The sequence below is a fragment of the Anneissia japonica genome, unplaced genomic scaffold (assembly GCF_011630105.1).
Source record: "Anneissia japonica isolate Jap-2015-1 unplaced genomic scaffold, ASM1163010v1 scaffold785_len581690_cov155, whole genome shotgun sequence".
NCBI classification, from domain to species: Eukaryota; Metazoa; Echinodermata; class Crinoidea; order Comatulida; family Comatulidae; genus Anneissia; species Anneissia japonica.
Window position 1 is genome coordinate 479,017 of NW_022739772.1, and position 20,371 is coordinate 499,387.

Below are 20,371 nucleotides of genomic sequence, written 5' to 3' on the forward strand. Positions count from 1 at the left end.
GAGTAGTACCACATATAATGTAGGAAAAAACAATATTATAGACTGTTATTATATGAAATTTTTTCTGTTGGTAATTAGAAAACGTTCAATGTGTAATTTACAGAATATAAAAAATCTTCAATGAAATACTAGTGCCCTGCAGTATTATTTTAACATTCTTTGGATGTCTACTAATTCATCCGGGTTGTAAATTTACATCTTAAGTTCTCGCATTTGTTTTCAGGTAGATTTTTTTGCAATTTCAGTATGTAGAATCCTGTTTATATAACTTCCCTGTTATCTTTTAGTACCTTTATTGACCGGATATAAAAAATTAACTTTAATGAAAAGTAAGATTCCGTAGTCCTTCTTAATGAATCTATTTGAAGCAAAACAAAAACATTTACAAAAATATGGATAAGGCAAAAAGTAAGTAAATTATCACGTTACATGCAAACCACCTTGGATGTGGCAAATACGGATGGATGGATTTATTCGGCTTGAACACCAAGGATAACCCACGAAAGTTTGAAGAAGACTTATTTCCAGTCGGGTACTTCTGGTGGTGATCGGGCGGTACGCCGGGAGAAAGTCCCCTACTCTTTTCTGAAGGGTATACTGCATTCTCTAACGTTCACATGGGCCATTTTGCACACAGGACCAACGGCTTAAACATCTCATCCGAAAGATTTTGCGTTTTTGAAGCTTGCATTTCAGCCCTCCAGCTGAAACACAAGGAGAGCAGCGATGGGAATTGAACTGGGGACCGAGAGATCTCCACGGTTTAGCCGACTGAGCTGGCTTCTCTCACCAAATAACAGGTCAAATCACAAAAGAGAGCATTATCATTATATAAGATGAAAGAAGCCAAAATGAATAATTATTATTTTAACTCTGAATACAAATATAGGTAGTATTTTTCTTTTATTTTACCTGCAGTGTTGTGAAGGACCTGCATTAATTAATCAATGAAATGCTTTCTCAAAACATAATAATAATGTTGTAGGAATCATCTAACAGTAGGCACTCATTATGTATTATTATTATACCCCCCGGTCGTTGAATACATTATACACATCAGTCGCAGTGTACATCATTTGGAACACCTAAGGCTTATTGACAATGTGACGAGCCTTGTGCTCGAACCTCCGACCGTTCAATTAAATGGCTGAAGTCTTGTTGCCATTGCATCATATGTCTCCACTGTGTTTTTAGTGCTATTTTTACTTGTGGTTACTATACAGTATACCAGTAATAATAATAATAATGATGATAAAATGTTTCCGATTATAAAACATTACAACCAAATTAGCTATTGTCAATATGTTATGCTTGTAACATGGATTTGATGAACCCCATTGTTTGTTGTTTTATTTTAGTACCGTAAGGCACTTGTTTAGAGAACAAGGTAAATTTTTTTTCTGACAATCTTTAAAAAAAAAAAAGTTTGCAAAACAACCTAAAAAAAAAAAGTAGCTGCTGACAAAAAATAAAATCAGAGATTTCATGAAGAGTGAAAATGAAGATTCTCAGATTATCATTTGGTTGCTGTTTTATGAGGATAAGCTTCACTTTTTCCCAGTGACGGTATCAAGGGGGAAGTGGCCCACCCAGCATAAACCCCCTAAATTTTTCAAAATAAAAAAAAAATGGAGAAAAAAAAAAGAAAATTGAAACCAATTGGGCCATCTACAGGTACCATAATCATAATTTTTCTAGACCCTCCATCTGTGAAAGTCCCTCTCTGGCCCCCCCCCCTCTATTTTGAATTCTTGGATCCACCACTGTTTCCTCCTGTATGTGATACATTTTTCTTTCAATTATTTGGTCTTGTTTAGCAATTTAAGATTTCATACAATTTGATTATAAAAACAAAAAGATTTTGGTGCGAGATTATTTTGTAGTCTTCACATGTACAGCTGCAGAGAAAACAACAGATTATACTGGAGTCTGAATTTTTCACATTTTACTACTCTTGATTTTTAATATTTTTTTTGCATTTTCCCATGTAATTAAGGAAAAACACCTTAGTTTAGTTTGGAAAAATTAAAATGTAATTTCAAAATAGATAGGTTGAATTGGAATATTATTAATTTTAGGCCGTAAAAATTCAACAGACGACTGACGACGGGGGTTCATGCTTGGGTCCATGCTTTAATCCCCGTCCCCCTACTGGTAACCACCAAATTAGTTCAATATATCATTTAAGTTTTGACTTTATATATTTTACTTTCTAATATTTTTTAAAAATTGTAAAATGATGCATGTTACATTTTAGCAAACAAGTATAAACATGAGTCTATAAATACATATTTTTCTGAATATCAGTAATAAATAGTAATAAAATAGCACTAATAATAATAATAATAATAATAATAATAATAATAATAATAATGATGCCACCTATTTAGCGTGCTATTCTGAGGTGAAATTTAGTAGAATCTGCTGCTAGGATTTCTGCTTGTTTGAATTATTTTCTGACCAATAATCTGATATTTCATTAACAAAAAGAAAACATGTGTAGCATAATGCCCAGTTATATGTATTTCTTGACAATAATGTCTGCACTAATAGCAATTAGACAAGTGTTGTTATAAAAGAATATCAATGGTAGCGATATCAATGGCTAGAGTGTAAAAAGTGCAGAGGCTTTAATGTCGATTGACTTTACTTTTTTCTTGTCTGTTTACCCAGGTGTGGTAATTCAAACAGCATTGACGTCACTGGCTTTCTTGTTGATTAAAGTCGATATTTATGAGTTAGTAAAAGGTTATGAATCTCTTATACCATATGTAACATTTTCTACACTATGTATTTCTAAGACTATGTGGTTCGTTAACTCTGAACTATAACTTCATAAGTCTTATACAGAGGTTTAGTGATTCTAGCATTTCTCTAATTGGTGGTTTATTTGCTGTGAGTGGTGGAATGATGGGTGGGAAGGGTTTGAAGAGGGGTGGGAGGAGGGTTGAAGAGGTGGGAATGGAGTAGCAGGGGTGCTTAAGCCCTCATTGGACAAACCAAACTTCCCCACCATCCATGAACTAGACCCAGAAAAATGACCCAAGTTTTTCTAGGCACCGGGAAGATTATCATTTTTGACCCCACCAGAGCCTCTCCTCTAGACCCAACTGTCCTTGGCTCAAAATTGTTGGATAGCAGAAACCCTTTAAAATGTAACCTAGAGCCCCTTATTTCTTGTTAGATGTAAAAGAATTGTTTAGAAACAAACTTTTTTAATGTAATAAAAATTGACTCCAAGAATAATTATGTGTAATAATTATTAATAATAATTTATTATTAATATAATTATGAATTTTGATCTTATACAAGCTAAATTCAATATTCTTGTCAAAATACATTAAACACACATTTTTTTTACATATTATGTTAAAAAACTTTTTTTTTATATCACAAAAAGCAAGCACTGTATTTTTTAAGAATTTATTCCTTTCACATTCAACAGCAAATACACTCGCCACAGGATGTAGTATGATGCTTTATAAACCAAGTCTCTTTGTGAGGCTTAGTGAGTAGAGTTGTTTTCAGTCTTAAGAAAAAGTCCTGCTGTGACAGGAATTGAACCCATGACCCTGTTATTAGAAGGCAAGCACCTTAACCACTAAAGTCAATTCCACTCCTTATAGTATGCAACTATATTCTTATAAAGTGCCGTTAGAAGTCTTAGGGAGTGGGGTAGTTTTATAAGGAAAAAAAAAACTCATATTACAGCCTTGGAACCTGTTCTCATCGTGATGAGCATATTAACCACAACCTATCGTTCCCTTGCTTATTGGCTGTTTGATAACATTATCTGATTAATTATATGAGGGATATAAACTAATAAAACCAATATCTCTACTGTTCATATTTGTGTGGCGTAAACACATTGAGTGTCACAGATAAAAGAAAATGTTTCCGATTGGAATTCAGATTGTCTATTGTTTCCGTTCATTTATGGCAAACAGTGGGAACAATTAGTCAATTAAACATTTGACAAGTTTGTTGCGTGATATCAATATACGGGTCAATAAATTTGCATATTCTGACCTGTAACACAGCGCTTTACATTTCTTACATAATTGTTTATTTGTCATTTTCACAGACAGTGGGAACAATAGTCAATTAAATATTAGACAAGTTTGTTGTGAGATATCAATATACAGGTCAATAAATTTGCATATTGTGACCTGCAACACAGAGCCTTCAATTTCTTTACATCATTGTTTATTTGTCATTTTCATGTAGCACTGTATGAACACCCTAAACTTGTGTAATTAGAAAAGTAACAAGGCAGAAAAATGCATAAAAAATTCATTATCCAAATTCTCTGGCATAAAACAGTTATTTGTGACATTCAAAATACTGAATAAGTTAGTCGTAATTTATTTGTAATTTAGTTTGTAATTTAAGCATTGTTTTTATACTTATGCCATAACCAACTGAATTGCTTCCTTGGATAAAATATTTTTATATTTTACTTTTTTTTATATAAAAGTACTAAGATGCTCGCCTACAATAACTATTGTATTTGATAAAATTCAATTTTTGGTCTAAAATGTGTTTACCATTCAAGTTTGATCACTACTTCATCAACAGTTCTCTTACTCACTATGTACAATATATATCTTAAAGGTCAACGTTTGTTGATATTTTATTAGAACTGTTTAGATTCCTAAATGATTAATTAATAGACTTGATGTCTACATCCTCCTTTCTAATGATAGGGATGCAGTTCAAATTAACATCATTTGCCATATGGAAGAAAATTTTATTCCACCTTTTTCATCCTTCTTTGCCAATTGGTATATTGACCCCATCAATTTTCCTACCATATGGAAAATAATTGACTTATTCTGATTCCAACTCCTTCATATTACATAAAATCCTATCAATTTATCCTCCAATTTCTTATCTTTTTTTTAATTATATGGATATATAATTTGACTTGTATTTTTTTTTCCTTATCCAATATTGAATCAAATTGTACTGTACCACCACTCCTTTCCCACTACTGTATATCCATGGAACCAAAATCAAATCCTCATTCATTTTTCCTCTGTTAACTAGAATTTGTTGGTGGTGGGGAGAAGGCAGTTATTTCCTTCATTCCTGTCCTTTCCATTTACAGAAAAAAAAATGTTATCACTATTCCATTTTTTTTTTACTATAGTTAGTCTTGTGATAACAAACTTTTATCCCTTTGTCCTTATTCATCTGACACCAAAATACCAATTTATATATTTTTTATGGAAAAAATGAAAATCTCTCAGTTCATCCTTCTAAATCTCATGCAAACAAAAGAAACTCTCCTTCAATAAATACATTTTTTTATCCATATGATGAAAACAGCTCTTTCCATCTGTTCCCTTCTATTTCACAACCATTATGTGGAAAGAATTTACACTCAACCTTAAAACGATCATCTATTACATTGTAAATACTTCAGTATCATTTCACGAAATGATCTCTTGATAAATCTAACTTACAGTTATTTTCGAAAATGTTTTTCAAATGAAGATGAAAGAAATATTGCCTCCGTGGTTCATTGATTAAATGAGTTTGGCTAGATGTGGGTGAGGTTTTGAGTATTAGCATGTGAAAGCAAATGGTATAATGTTACATGTCAGCAGAAAAGGCAAATCAAACATGAAGGGGCTACTCGAAGGGAATGGTAAATAGGAGCAACATGGAAACCAGATAGGAATCGAGGAACAATAATAAATATTTGTTGTGGTTTCATCGGGGGTCAATACAGTTTCAATAAGAGGAGGGGGGCTGTTATCTCCTCCTAATTAAGCTTTTTAATTCAGATATAATATTTTTTTATCTTATTAGTTTTCCATTGTTTACAAATTGTCAAACAAAATGTTGAAGAAATGAAATGACAGGAGGTGACCAGGTTTCAATTAGATCAATTCCTGGTTAGCGATGAGGGCGTATCTCCATACTGCTGTTTGGGTGCTGGCTTGAATTGGTACTTTCATCTTTATTTATTTTTTATTCTTTCACATTTCCAAACATCTCTACACTTGCGTTTCCAGCGCATAGAGACTTTTGTATTTTGTGCTATATAGTTTAAAACCATTAACCATTTACCTGTACAGTAATCCTAATACTTTTTTACAAATCCTTCAAATCACCTTTTAATCTTGAAATAGTCATTGAGTTTGTAGCGGTTGGCTTACAATACACCAGCATCTGGAACTATTAGTGTTGCCTTACTGAAAGTGCTATCAATTTAAAGACAGAATAAATAAATTTATAGGCAGTAGGTCTTATAAACTAAGGTTGATCTAGGTATTTAATTTGCAGCAGTACCTAATAGAAAAATCAATTTTTCTATATAAAAGTAATTCAAACTAATAAATCCAAATTCATTCTAACTAAATATATTTTGAAATTGTTTTTGATAAAATCAATAAAAGCAATTAATAACTTTTTATGGATACGTCTGAAGTATGGACCAAAAAAGTGTTGATCAGACAACATATGATTACATGTTCAAAGAACATATTCAAAAAGGAAGATGGCCATTTTTAATCGTTAATTTTGAGTTGAAAAAATTTCAGCTCATTATGAACACATCTTTAAAAGGTCTAAATTTCAATTTTTTTTTTCATTTTAAATGAAAAAAAAAAATCAAATCAAATCGTTGTATCAAAAGGCGACGATTAAATGGTACCTATCACCTAATTAGACTCCACAAGATTCTCGGGACGGATCCAGAATTTTTCGAACTGGGGGTGGCACAACATATTTAGAATAGATAAGAGAGTAGTGCTAATTTCAATATGCAATGAAATTTTAAAATTTAGGGGTAAAACCAGGGGGAGGGGTGTGGTGGGCACGTGCTCCTCGTGCCCCTCTGCTTGATCCGCCCCGGATTCTCCAGCAAAATTAGCGGTGAATGAAAGTTACAGGAACGTTCAAGGGCCTGTTGGAAGACCAGTTGGATAAAATAAATAGAAGATGACCTCCGAAATATTGTGGACACTAACCAAGCACTTAACACACAACTGGCTTGAGTTGGCTCGAGTTGGATAGAACGCTTAATGTCTAATGATGAATAGCGTACAGATGATGATGATGATGATATCAAATCTAGTTTATTTTGTCTGGGCCTCTGTGATACATAAAAATTAAGGGCCTAGAAATCGCTAATGTCAACAACGTCGTAAAATGGCAGTAAAAGTAAAGGAATAGAATATTGATGATAATGCATGCAAATATTTCCAGTTGAAGGCTAAAACGAAATTTCAATTTTTTCATTCCCGAGTATAAAAGAAAATGGAATAGCCGTCATATACACAGCCTGGGTATTGTTCAGTATTCAGACACATGGTGGAAAATAATGGAATCGCCAGATATACACGGCCTGCGTATTGTTTAGTATTCAGGTACAGGGCGGGAGTAACTGCTTTAGTATTCTTTGTTCCTTTCTTATTCTTCACTTTGTATAGAGCATGACTAGTTTTCAATAGATAAAATATGAATGAATGAAGTCACAGTGTATCATATCTTTTATCATGAATAAGCGTTTTATACGTATGGTTTGGCGACATTGTGTAAGGCTGGCGTAAACATATGTCCCGGGAATGAGCTTACGCTACAAGTTGTCAAGAATTTTCATACGACACTATAGTGTGCAAAATTGTTTTTTTTTCCCTTTGTTTATGGACGACATAAGCAATGTGTTTGAATTTAACATTAACGTATGGTAACTGCGGTTATTGAAACATGCTCTTTGTTGTGAATTACTTTGTTTATGATGGAATACTACTCCGCTGGATATTTGGTGATGTTTATAGCGATATGTCTAATCATAGAACAGCTTGCAAATGTTTTTTTTTTTTTTTGCATTTAATGCTGGAACCATGGAGAACTTGATTCTCAATCTTGCTTACAGTTAGTACCCACAGCTAAGTGTGTGGGAGCGGTTTATTTTTCTTCATTAATTAGTTTCCAACTTTATAACACCTCAAGTTCCAGTGCGTTGGCAGTTATGAAGTGCCGTGCACAATTTAATCCTATGTCTTAAAACCTGGCTTATTATGTCGGACACACTACGGATATCCGTAAATTGGAAATATTTTGGAATTACCATAAATGAGAATTAATTCAGTGGATTCGGGATAACATTAATATACAGTTTATATGTATTTTGGAGTCTAATGTGTCATCTGGGGTCAATTATTCGATGCCGAAGAGAGTGATGTAATGTATTTTTCGTAAACACCTGTAGTAAATGAACACTAGACATAGATACCTTCAAATTCTTTGTAGATACAGTTGGCAAATCCATGAATCTCGGAATGGGGGTTCTGGGCGAGGCTTGATGGTTAGGTGAGGAGGCTTAGTGAGGGGCCTCGATGATTAGATGAGGGGCGGAAACTTGTAAATAAGGTGATTTTAAGTGGCAGGCACTGTCAAAGTTGCATGGAAACAAAAAACATTAAAAAAGAAAGGAAGATAAACAATGTAAAGTATAAACATCTTAAAGAAAAGACTATGTAAATAGTCTTAAAAAAACAATTCTAAAATTTTGAGAATTTTAGAATTGACAGTGTCATCATAATACTAAATTTAAATCTTCTTAGTTAAATAGTTAAATTCACCTTAAGGCTGTAACGATCAAGAGGAAATAGTCATTAAGAAACTGTAGGTAGCGGTAAATTTTACTACGAAGAAATGGGAATTCCGAACTAAGCAATGCGCATGCGCAGTTTTCAAATAATATCCGTGAATTATTTTTAAAAAAACACATTGAGCATGCGTTTGGAAGTAAGTGACGTTATCAAGCCATGTCGAGCATGCTCAGTTACCAAAAAGATGTCTCAGTAACCAAATAGTGGCTGTTAAGACATCTTAAGAACCAAATAGCGACTGCGAAGAGGGTATGATTACCAAGAAATCGTCCTAGGAACCAGCGGCTGCGAAGAGGTTATGAAATAGAAACGGGAAAACTACAGTATATATGGATGGAATATAATGAGAACTCGAGTGGGTTGAAAGCCTCTATCTTTACATCCAGTTCATTAGTGTTCGTCAGGGGGAATTGTAATTAAATTATTGCAAAAAAAGGATGTCAGGCTCTATCGTTGTACCTACCTATGCATTGACAATCCCATAAAAAAATAACCACAGAAACTGACGACATAACCTAGGGCCTAGGCCTACTACTACTTCTAGCCAAGTAGTAGAGCCAGCCAGGTATTCCACATTTAATGTCAAAAAATATGTGCTTATGCTGAAGAGGGTTAGGATTAGGCTAACTATTATCGAGATATCTTATGGTACTCCAGTTTTATCGACCCATATAAAATAGCCACACACTGGCGGCAGTAGTAGAAATGCCTAGCCAAGCTATATTGGAGGCGGGGAATGAATACAAATAAATAAAATAATATTAAAATTTAAAAACATAAATATGATAACAAAATGTACACAGGATAAATTAGGAAGTAGCTGTATGCACAAATTGAATAAGCTACAGAAGTTGTGGCATTTTGTTTATAGGAAATATTTCTTGTTTAGGATTTTTTTCAGATGTTTTCAGAGTACAAATGTATAACTATAAGATTTTGCTTGTGTAGATTTGATGATATATTTTATGTAGGTATCAAATGACAGTAGAAGATTAATGGGAAATGTTGCCATGGTAATGTAATTGATTTGCATAGGGATGGAACAGACTGATGTCATTGTTGTAATTCGCTGTTTTGCTGTAAGCGGAAAACAAATTGAAATTTAGAAAAACATTGGAAAGCAAATTATTTGCATTCTTGGAAATGTTGTCGACTGTTGATGATAGGATAGGAGTCAAGGGATTGATATTGATGTCATGGCGATGATGGTTGTAAGAGTCATGGTGATGAATGATGTGGATGTCATGGTGATGATGATGTAATGGCAATGGTTTGGAGAGTCATAGTAGTACTTGATGTTGGTGTCATGGTTATGTCACAATTGTGGTGATGTTGTCATGGTGAGGAGTGTGATGATGAAGTGGATGTCATGGTAATGGTGTTGATATATGGGGATGATTTTAATGTCATGGCCATGAAGTTGAGTGCCATGACATTGATGTTGATGCTAGAGCGATGTTTATTAATGAGAGGTAGTGGTAAGGATATTTGTGGTCAGAGACATAATGTTGATGCTGTGGCAATGATAAGATGATGTCATGGTGATATTGAGAGTCACGCCAATGATTTTCAAAGTCATGTAATAATGTTGATTTCATTGTGATGATATTGATGTATAGTGATGTTATTGATGACATGGTGATAATATTAATGTCTTGGTGATAATATTAATGTCTTGGTGGTGATGATGTTGATGTCATAGTGATGATATTTATGTCATGGTGATGATGTTGATATCATGGTAATGTTGTTAACATTGCCAGTGATGTTGATGTCATGGTGATAATGTTGATGTTATGGTGATAATGTCGATGTCATGGTGGTTATGATGATGTTGATGTCATGGTGATAATGTTGATGTCATGGTGATAATGTGGAAGTCATGGTGATAGTGTTGAAGTCATGGTGATGGTGATGATGTTGATGTCATAGTGATAATGTTGACGTCATGGCGGTGATGATGTTGATGTCTTGATGTTGTTAACATTTCCAGCGATGTTGATGTCATGGTGAGACTGTTGGTGTAATGTTTATGATGTTATCATAGGGTGTGTTTCTACTGATAAACACAAAATAATCGATTTTTTAAAACTGTGTTTTTTTAATGAGTACCAGACAGCCTGCTGGCGTTTCAACTGCATTTTTTATTTTTCGAAAATCGGTTTTCGTGACGGAAATTACGTCACCATTTTGTTTATACAACACGTTGTTTTCCTAACTGTATAGGATAATATCTTTCTCATTCCTGTCATGATGACAAGGAGTAAGATACGATGTGAGGTGAGAAGGCAAATGTTTTCGGCTTTGCTCATCGGCACAATTTTGAACGACGACCAAACGAGGACAACGGTAGGCCCAAAAGAGCGGAGAGTCCTAGGCCCAATATATCCCCCCCCCCACAAAATAATTACAAAACGAATTCGTCACTCCTCATGTATGTTGACGTTTTTAGCTTGTAGGCCTAGGACATTTTTTTTTTTTTGAAAGTTAGCGCCTAATACGATCTAGTCTTTGCAGTGATTGACCTGGAGGTCACATTTCACCTGATAATCGCTTTTTTTGTGTTGCAGCTAAAAGGTGCACAGCCAAAATCGGTTATTTGCCGTTCAAACACGCTATCTATTGCGTGTTTTTAATCAATTTTTTTTAATCACTTTTTTCAAACTGGTCCCATTTCTACTGCGAGAATAAAAGCGATTTTTCGAAAAAGCGATTTTTAATCAATTATTTCTTTCCAGTAGAAACAGGCCCATAGTGATGTTTATGTCATTGTGATGATGTTAATGTCATGCTGGTGATGCTGATGTCAAGGTGATAATGTTGAGGTCATGTTGGTAATGTTAACTTCAAAATTTCTTATGTGATTGATGATGAGATTTTTCAGATCATTGTTAAATGACCAAAGTCATCGCAGTGAAGGTGATGCTACATTAGGACTGATGATAATGATTGATTATCATGAGGATGATAATGTTTATGTGATAATGTTGGTGAGTGTTGGGGGGTTGTTAATGTTGATCATCAGAGCAAGAGTAATGATGTCACTGTCATGGCGACGTCATTAATAGTTTAATCAATGAGATAGATATCATACGACTACACAAAATTAATTGAATTAAATAAAATCTCTGCAACGTCCACTACGTGCGAGTTGTACTGTAAAGTGTCCTGTTAGATCGCTGCAGATACAAACTGCTTTAAAATCATCATAATCTCCTCCTAATTCTCCCCAATTACCTTGGGCGCTTGATGGACTTTGAGTCTGTCAAACGAATCGGCAAATATACCACTTAACCGTGCAGATTTGTGACGTTCGCTTCATCTGGTGTTAATAACGCTCTTTTAAGGCCTGTAGGATTAGCCAATTTTGTTTTGCATTAGTAAACAGTTCCCCAGAGAGAGGATAATTGTTGCACTCATCAAAAATATTTATAACAATGGGATGAAATTGTTGGTGTTCAAATGCGTTGTATATGTACATGTTTATTTTATTTTTTAAGTGGATTGTAAATGGAAATTCTGATATTGTCTTGAGAAAAATATTTGAGATATCTCTTCGGTGTCGAGCTAAATAAACTTCAATCTTAGGGTTTGTATCTAGGATTGCCATTGGGGATGAGTATGGGAATGATGTGCAAATATGAACCAATTCGGGTATGCAGTTCACCTAGATTATCTGGCTAGGTCAAGGGTCAGATCTGGTTGGGTCGCAGCTTCAGTGTTTTATGGATTGCGAAAATTGTATATTGTAGGACAACTTCATTGCTTAATTACCGGCCTAACTATAGAATAATAGTTAAAATGTAAAAATTTAGAATTCCTTTTCAATCTTTATAAAATATGCCAAATATAGTACATTCTTTGACTTTATTAAAAATGTTCAAAAATGACTTTGGTCTAAGAATTAAATATGTGGACCCGCCCACTCTTGACCACCGCCCTCAATACACTGTACACAATAAAGTAACACATAATCTGATATACTGTAGTGTGATTCAGTCGTGATTTATTACGACAAAAGGCAAATCCTGGAAAAATTTATTTCTCTACATTTGGGGAGGGGGATGCATATATACACATCGCATCTCCCTCCCCCACATAAATAATACCTTTCCTTTAACCCTTAAATTGGCTGGTAAACTCAATTACTGCCAAACAATGCTTTCCATTAAATCCGCAAAGGAAGTAGCAAACAAAACAACCAAACAATATTGACAAAATGAGGATGACAGAAACAGCAATATTGTGGTTGTTTTTGGCACCATTCCAACTTTTTGTAGCCTTAACTTAGTATATGAATAGTGTATTAGTAGTAATAATTATATTTATAAAAGTATACTAATGTCATTTTATAATGCGTAGGTAGGCCTGTTGTATATGAAAGAGCCTGTGGTATTTTAAAATTTTATTACAAATACATGACACTATGAATTCATTTACAAGAAGAATGAATGGATGGATTTATTCGGGGTGAACACCAAAGACACCAAAAATAGCTCACGAAAGTCTAAAGAAGACATATATTTCCCGTGGGTCCTTCTGTTGGTGACCGGGCAGTACTGGGAGATAATTCCCTACTCTTTTCCGAAGAGTGTACTGCGTTAATTTAACGTCCACACAGGCCATAATGCACACAAGACCAAAGGCCTAAACATCTACTATCGTAACTTGCATTCAGCCCACCATCTGAAATACAAGAAGGGCAGTGATGAGAATTGAACCAGGAACCAAGAGATCGCTACGGTTCAGCACACACATAATGGCTACAATCAGTTTAGCCGACTGAGCTAAAACAGCTCTCAAGAACCATTGCACGTTTGTTGCCGGTGATAATAACAATGCTTTCAATTTGTATTACAGGACGTCATTGGGGAACCGGAAGATTCGTTCCTGCAGCAGGCGTACACTCCTTATATTATTGGCTTTGCCTGTGCGATTTTTGCCATTGCATCAGCTATTGTAAGTAAATTTATGTTCTCTATTTCGTATCCCAACCTATATTTAGGTTGCTTGATGAAATACATTTACTTTGTTGACCATAAAATTCTGGTTTTATTGATCTATTTATTTAAATTTGTGGCCAGGGACGGATTGGCCTATTATTCAATCGTTTTGGAACTGATGGGCCTCTAGGTTTTAGAAGAGAAGATGATAATTACCTCCGAACAATAATTGATATTTAACTGCAACCATATAAATATGCATCTGAAGCGTTCAGAAAGTGTACTGAATAGTCTCTAGTAGTATTACCGTGTAGCATCCAAACATGAGCTCTCCCTCCGCTCCCAATTCCACTCATTTACTTATTAAGTATTATTTTGATCCCAGCCTACTACTCCTGTTTGGGTTGATGTTTGGACAGTAATTGATTTTCACTTTTTCAGAGTTTATTATATAACAATTCACAATAAGAATAAATAGTTAGGACTAATTCTAGTACAGAACAGAACTAGCACTTCAGTAAAGCCAAAAACTGGCTTTGTATTATAGCAAGGCCCCATTAATTGTAGGTTCATGAATTAATGAAGTATATAGTACAGTAACATCTCCCAAAGTACAAACATCCCAATTACGAACTCTCGATTTCACAAACTGCGATGACGTCATTTCGAATGATCTTTTTTAATTACAAGACTTAAAGTTGTATTTAAATGTCTTCAAAATTAATATAAAATGTTATGAACAGCTAAGAAAGAAAACATTTAAACCAACAAAAAGACATAAAACTTGGTATAAACCAAGAAATCTCAATCGTCTGCAGCTGAGATATTCCATTTTGAGCTGTGCAAGCTTGTTCAGGCAGCAGTGGCATATCTAGAAGTCTTGAATTTGGGGGGCTGATGGTTGGGTGCGAAGGTGAAGTGTGGGCTCGATGATCAGTTGAGGGGCGCTAATTCGAAAAATATGGTGATTTTAGGTGATTTTTAACTATTTGACCGTGATTTTTGGGGGTGACTGGGGGGGCGCGAGTAATTTGTGGGGGCGTGGCCCCCATGCCCCCCCTAGATACGCCACTGTAAGGCAGCTACTGGTACAGTACCGTATGTAGTTGTGCTGTTAGAATACGATCTTTATGAAGAGAATAATAACACTCGTTAAAACCGGTCAAGTTTTCATTCTTGAATCACTTAAAAGAATACTTCACAGTGAGTACAAATAATTTTTGGCTTTTGTACAGTTATTATTTTGTTACATAAAACAGTAAAATCTACAGGAAGTCATATTTCGTGACAAAAATTTTCTCCCCTGGCAATTAGTCTTAAGCCTTCCTAGCCCTGTACTACCGTATGTAGCATTGGCATACCCTCACCACTAAAATTAAAAATCGAACTCACTGAATTACAAACTTCTCGTTTACAGACTCTGTTTGGACGGATGGGTACGTCATTGGGAGATGTTACTGCATTTTAAATTGTTTTCCATGTTGTTGATATTTTAGTACTGAAACATAAAGCTTATTGTGGTACACACATGAAATCTAACAATCTATGTGAAAGTAGTTCAATTAACACCAACATCTCTGGTATCGCGTCATCGCAGGTCGCGGGCCACTAAACCTTACCTGACTCGGATATTAAAACTGCTAGTATAACATGCAGCACAATTGTGTGTACACGATCTTTCTTCCCGCTTGAATATCACTAATCCATTGGGATTATTTGAAATTACCTTTACAGGTAAAGCCAACACAACAAATTTATGCGCACACGGTTTGCCTTTCCCACGAGATTGTTAAAAACTGTGTCTGCTATTATTGACATCGGCTTCACAACTTATTGTTTAGAAGTTTTTACCGCAAATAATTGCAGTTGATGACATCATTCATGAGACAATCTTTCAACAGCGTGCTCTAGTTTATACCCTTGGGTATAAAGGGGTGATATACACCAACTGCCAATTCAGGTTATTTAACAAATACTAATTATCGAAAGAGATTTGGATCACTTATATTTGTTTAGAATTTCTTCATTTAATCCAAAAATTTGAAAATGTTTTCTTGTGGTTTGTCACATATGATCCATTATCAGTGTGTTTATAACGCAAGCCCTGCTTTTGGTAATTAAAGGAGAATTGCGTCGCGGTCCATTGCTGTATTGATATGGGCTGTATTGATTGCATTAGGCACTAACACGAGCGTGATAAGTATCGCATACTATATGAATACGTTAATAAATAGGACATACGTCATGATGAGGAAAATTAGGTCAAGTTGGTGATGATTATCATTGTGCAGAATAATTTTGGAGGATGGCCACGGTTCATTAACATAACGATGTTTATAATTACAACAAAAACGCAATATTTACAAATTCAAATTTCTTTGGCTTCCACTTGGCCATAAAAAATTTACATTAAAAATACATTAAAAAATATGCAGCTGGTTTATAAAGTACTCTAATAAAACTAAAGCAAAATTTAGGATGACAGTATTAAAGCCAAAATTATTATAATTATATGACACATTGTTTACAAATTCAAATTTCTTAATTTTGGCTTTCACTTAGCCATGAAAACTTTTCATTAAAGCTACATTAGAAAATATACAGCTGGTTTAAAAAGTACTCTAATAAAACTAAGGCAGAATTTAGGAAGATAATATTAATGTCAAAATTATTAAAATATATGATGCAATGTTTACAAATTCAGATTTATTAATTGGCATCCACTTAGCCATAAAAACTTTTACATTAAAAATACATTAGAAAATATTCAACTGATTTAAAAAGTACTCTAATAAATCTAAGGCAAAATTATAGCAAGGCAATATTATGTCAAAAGTATTATAAAAAATATGATTAAAAAAAAAATTATTTTATTAATATATCTGTAATTCGCTATTACAGGGATCATAATTATTTTTGCTCGCTAGTGAGAGTTCCAGCAGATTCCCACAACTTGAGGAAGACGTGTGACTACTGAATTGTTTTTCCTACTAATTAATAAATCATACACTTCCTCTTTATTTTGCTATTACTAATCAATTTAAGGATTATTTGTGTAACAATTTGGTTTTTCAAATTAAATTGTTGGAGTTTCCAATTGTTGCTGGTTAAAGTTCAACCAATATGCAAATATCTTTCCGATACCCACCAATACTCCGTAGCCACGGATGCTATTCCCGGTTGACGCATGTTTACCACGTGTGAATGTCTCGTCGATGTTTTGTTTGTTGAATCGACGAGAACAATGGGAGTATGGAACCGGAGCTTTCAAAAAACCATTTCCTTTTATTGATTACGTAGCGTGATTCTACTACGAGCATCACACAGGCCGTCAATATCAATCGCCCTTTACTCACTGCAGGCTTGTAACCCACACAAAAATCAATCCCTAATTACAACCTTTTTGTGCTGAAAATTTGCACTCCATTTTGGTGTGCAATATTTTCAAAGATTTCATAAGATTACAATTATTAAATATATCAAAATAATTTCAACAGTGAAAATAAATATATTAAGTATCTCAATAAAATTTAAACTATTCAAGAACTAATAATGTTAAAATTAAGATTCTTGATTTTGTCAACTATAATTTAAGATGAACTAACTTTATTTAGGTTGATTATATTAATTTCAGACAGTTTTAATGTGATTAAGTAGTAGAGAATTCAGTGTCATCCCAATTTTTATTTATGTTATGTGCTTAATATGGACAATGATTCTGAAATAAAATTGAAAGAAATAGTGGTAAAACGTAGATGAAAATCATAATAAATATTGAAAACAATGCTTACAGTAAACATAAAATTGAGAATTATAAACATAAACCAGAAATTCATCCAACAGCTTATTACACTGTCTACAATCTTAATTCAATGTTTATGCTTCGCTGCTTGCGTTCTATGTCAGAAATTGTATATGGCGTGATCGGTGTTAGTGACATAGGAATCGGGTTTTTGTAGCGTATCCGTAAGGCGTTGTAAGTTCAGGTACATTTCACATTAATTGCAATCACTGTAGCTGTATTATACACATAGCTTATTTTGTTCCCTAAAGACAAAGTATAAATTGAATGCAATTTGTAATTAGGTTTCGCAGTTTGTGGGGGTCAGTGGGTGAACTACGGTTAAAGTTACACCACCTTTACTGCCGTCTGGAGAAAAATTCAATAATATAATATTATATAATATTTTTTTTGGTTTATAAAATGTAATTTCAATTGTAATTTTTATCGTTGATTAACTTATATTTTATGTGTGTGTTGTAAAAAACAATAAAACAAACAAAACAAACAATTATTTTTATTTTTTATGATTTAATCCAGTTGTAAATTTTTCTCTCATTACAGTAGATATTGTTTATTTAAATTTAACATGGGAACTTTATAAGAACCTGTACTATATACTAAACATCATTTTTTAATTGTACTATTTTTTATTGAATGAGGTACAAGGTAGCATATCTAAATAATTTCATCTGTATTCTTTCTTTTGACCAGGCTATACAATTAGTTCATACATACAAATAAATGTATACAAATCGTAGTGAAAAACAAGTCTGGGAAAATGATTTAAAAACTATAAATAAAATACAAATAAAAAGATAATTGAAATATTGTAAAATTGAATAAATTTGTTGATTTCCAAAGATTTTGGTAACTTTCATATTTTAAAAAACCACTTTTACCTCAGTCTGGAGAAAAATTCAATAAAATAAATTATTAATTATTTCAGAATTTTTTCTTTTGGTTAATCCAGTCGTCAATTTTCTTTTGATTAAATATTGTTTATTTAAACTGAACAAGCAAGTTGTCAACATTTAAAATAAATAAAGGTTGGACAGTTTAGATTTTATAAAATAAAATGTCCTACTACAAAAATCTTTAAATTTACTCCGTCAATTTAGTGGTCTAAAGTATATAGTGCATATGGAAACAGTATTAATGCATTACTTAAATGGAGAAGTTTTTTTTTTACGTAGTTTTCAATCAAAAGCAATTTGAGTTTTTAGGTCAATATAGATGATGTATTAGGATTGCTCCTAATCTCTTTGCAATTAATGCTTTACATGTTGTAGCCCCTTATTGTTATGTGGGGTAGACGTAACATTACGGTAAGCAATATATTATAAGTAACGGAGCTGCTAAAATAATAACAAATGAACAAAAGTACGATTCTGGTACACATGCTCCTAAATATTCCAGTCTTGAAAATAAACTTACGTTTAATGAGAAAGTGATTACATAAAAAATAATGAATGGGAACCTTAATATTACTGAAGCTATATATTTATTAAACATCATTTTTTTTATTTGTAGTATTTTCTATTGGATGAGCTGACATATCTAAATAATTTCATCAACAATAGTCCAATTGCATTTGACTATATATTCATACTTACAAGATATGAATATAAATCATAGTGAAAAACAAGTCATATGAAAAATGAATTTTAAAAAATAACATAAATAGACACTGGTCTCCAAAGGTTTAACATCTTGCTTATGTTGAAACAGTACCCTTTGAGATTAAACTAAATACTATCATCAGCACATTGTTTGTCAAGGTTGACCAACCAGATACAGTATGATGACCAGTATCAGAATCTTACTGGTCATTCAACCTTGAGAAAGGATGCTAATGGCACTTGAAACATTGGCCAAGTTTATTTCTAACTACACTGTTTCAGCATTTAATAAAAGTTCTAATTACTCATTAATAAATTATGTAATATACTGTATAATAAATTTAATGTAAGGTTTAATTATGAAAACCAATGAATAATTTAATACATTCAGTTTTGCAATCTAAAAAAAGAAACAAAGTGATTGCAGCATTAACAGTCCGTTTGTTCGTTTTACAAATTGGTTAACACGCAGAACGTGCAACGTACTTTGCTCCCTTGGGGAATATTCTACGCCGTCGCATTGCATTGTGCAAACACTAACACAATCTTGGCTAGACAATAATGAAAGTATTTAATTATGGGCGAAATAAAAGGATTTTACCATCTGGTATTCAATGTAACCATGTTTGTATTTTGTTCATAATGATTACTCTCTGAATAACAGACAAAAAAAGAACAGTGCTATGAAATCTGCAGAGAGCAAAGTTCTCATTATTTATTATTCATATTGGTAGTACTGTAGCATTTGAAGGGGTGCTTTTACGTTAAGTATTACTCCCCCTGTTGTTGCACTGGAGATGTTGCTTTACTGGAGATGTGAAGAAGTGAAAGTGTGTTGACCTCTTCTAACTAAATGTGAAGAAGGGAAAGTTAAACTAGAGACTAAAATATAAAGAAGTGAAAATTGATGTGGGTTTAGCAACACTGGCGACTAGATGTGAAGAATGGCTTAACACTGGTGACTAGGTGCGAAGAAGGGTTAACACTGATAACTGGATGTGAAGAAGGGTTACCACCAGGAGCTAGATGTGAAGAAGGGTTAACACTAGGAACTAGATGTGGAGAAGTGTTAACACTGTGAATTAGATGTGAAGAAGGATTAACACCATTAACTAGGTGTGAAGAATTGTTAACACTAGGAACTAGATCTGAAGAAGGGTTAACACTGGTAACTGGATGTGAAGAAGGGTTAACACTGGTGACTAGGTGTGAAGAAGGGTTAACACTGATAACTGGATGTGAAGAAGGGTTAACATCAGGAGCTAGATGTGAAGAAGGGTTAACACCAGGAGCTAGATGTGAAGAAGGGTTAACACTAGGAACTAGATGTGGAGAAGTGTTAACACTGTGAATTAGATGTGAAGAAGGATTAACACCATTAACTAGGTGTGAAGAATT

General features: G+C 33.6%; 1 protein-coding gene across 2 annotated transcripts in view; it reads left to right on the plus strand.

Annotated features, from left to right (window-relative positions):
• The window catches only part of LOC117118008 (tyrosine-protein phosphatase non-receptor type 5-like), a 78,907-nt gene that overhangs the window by 26,689 nt on the left and 31,847 nt on the right, over positions 1-20,371 (plus strand). For both annotated transcript variants that reach the window (XM_033262505.1, XM_033262504.1), the window contains one exon: positions 13,488-13,586. In XM_033262505.1, coding sequence (XP_033118396.1) covers positions 13,488-13,586 — 99 coding nt within the window. The remainder of the gene's footprint in view (positions 1-13,487; positions 13,587-20,371) is intronic.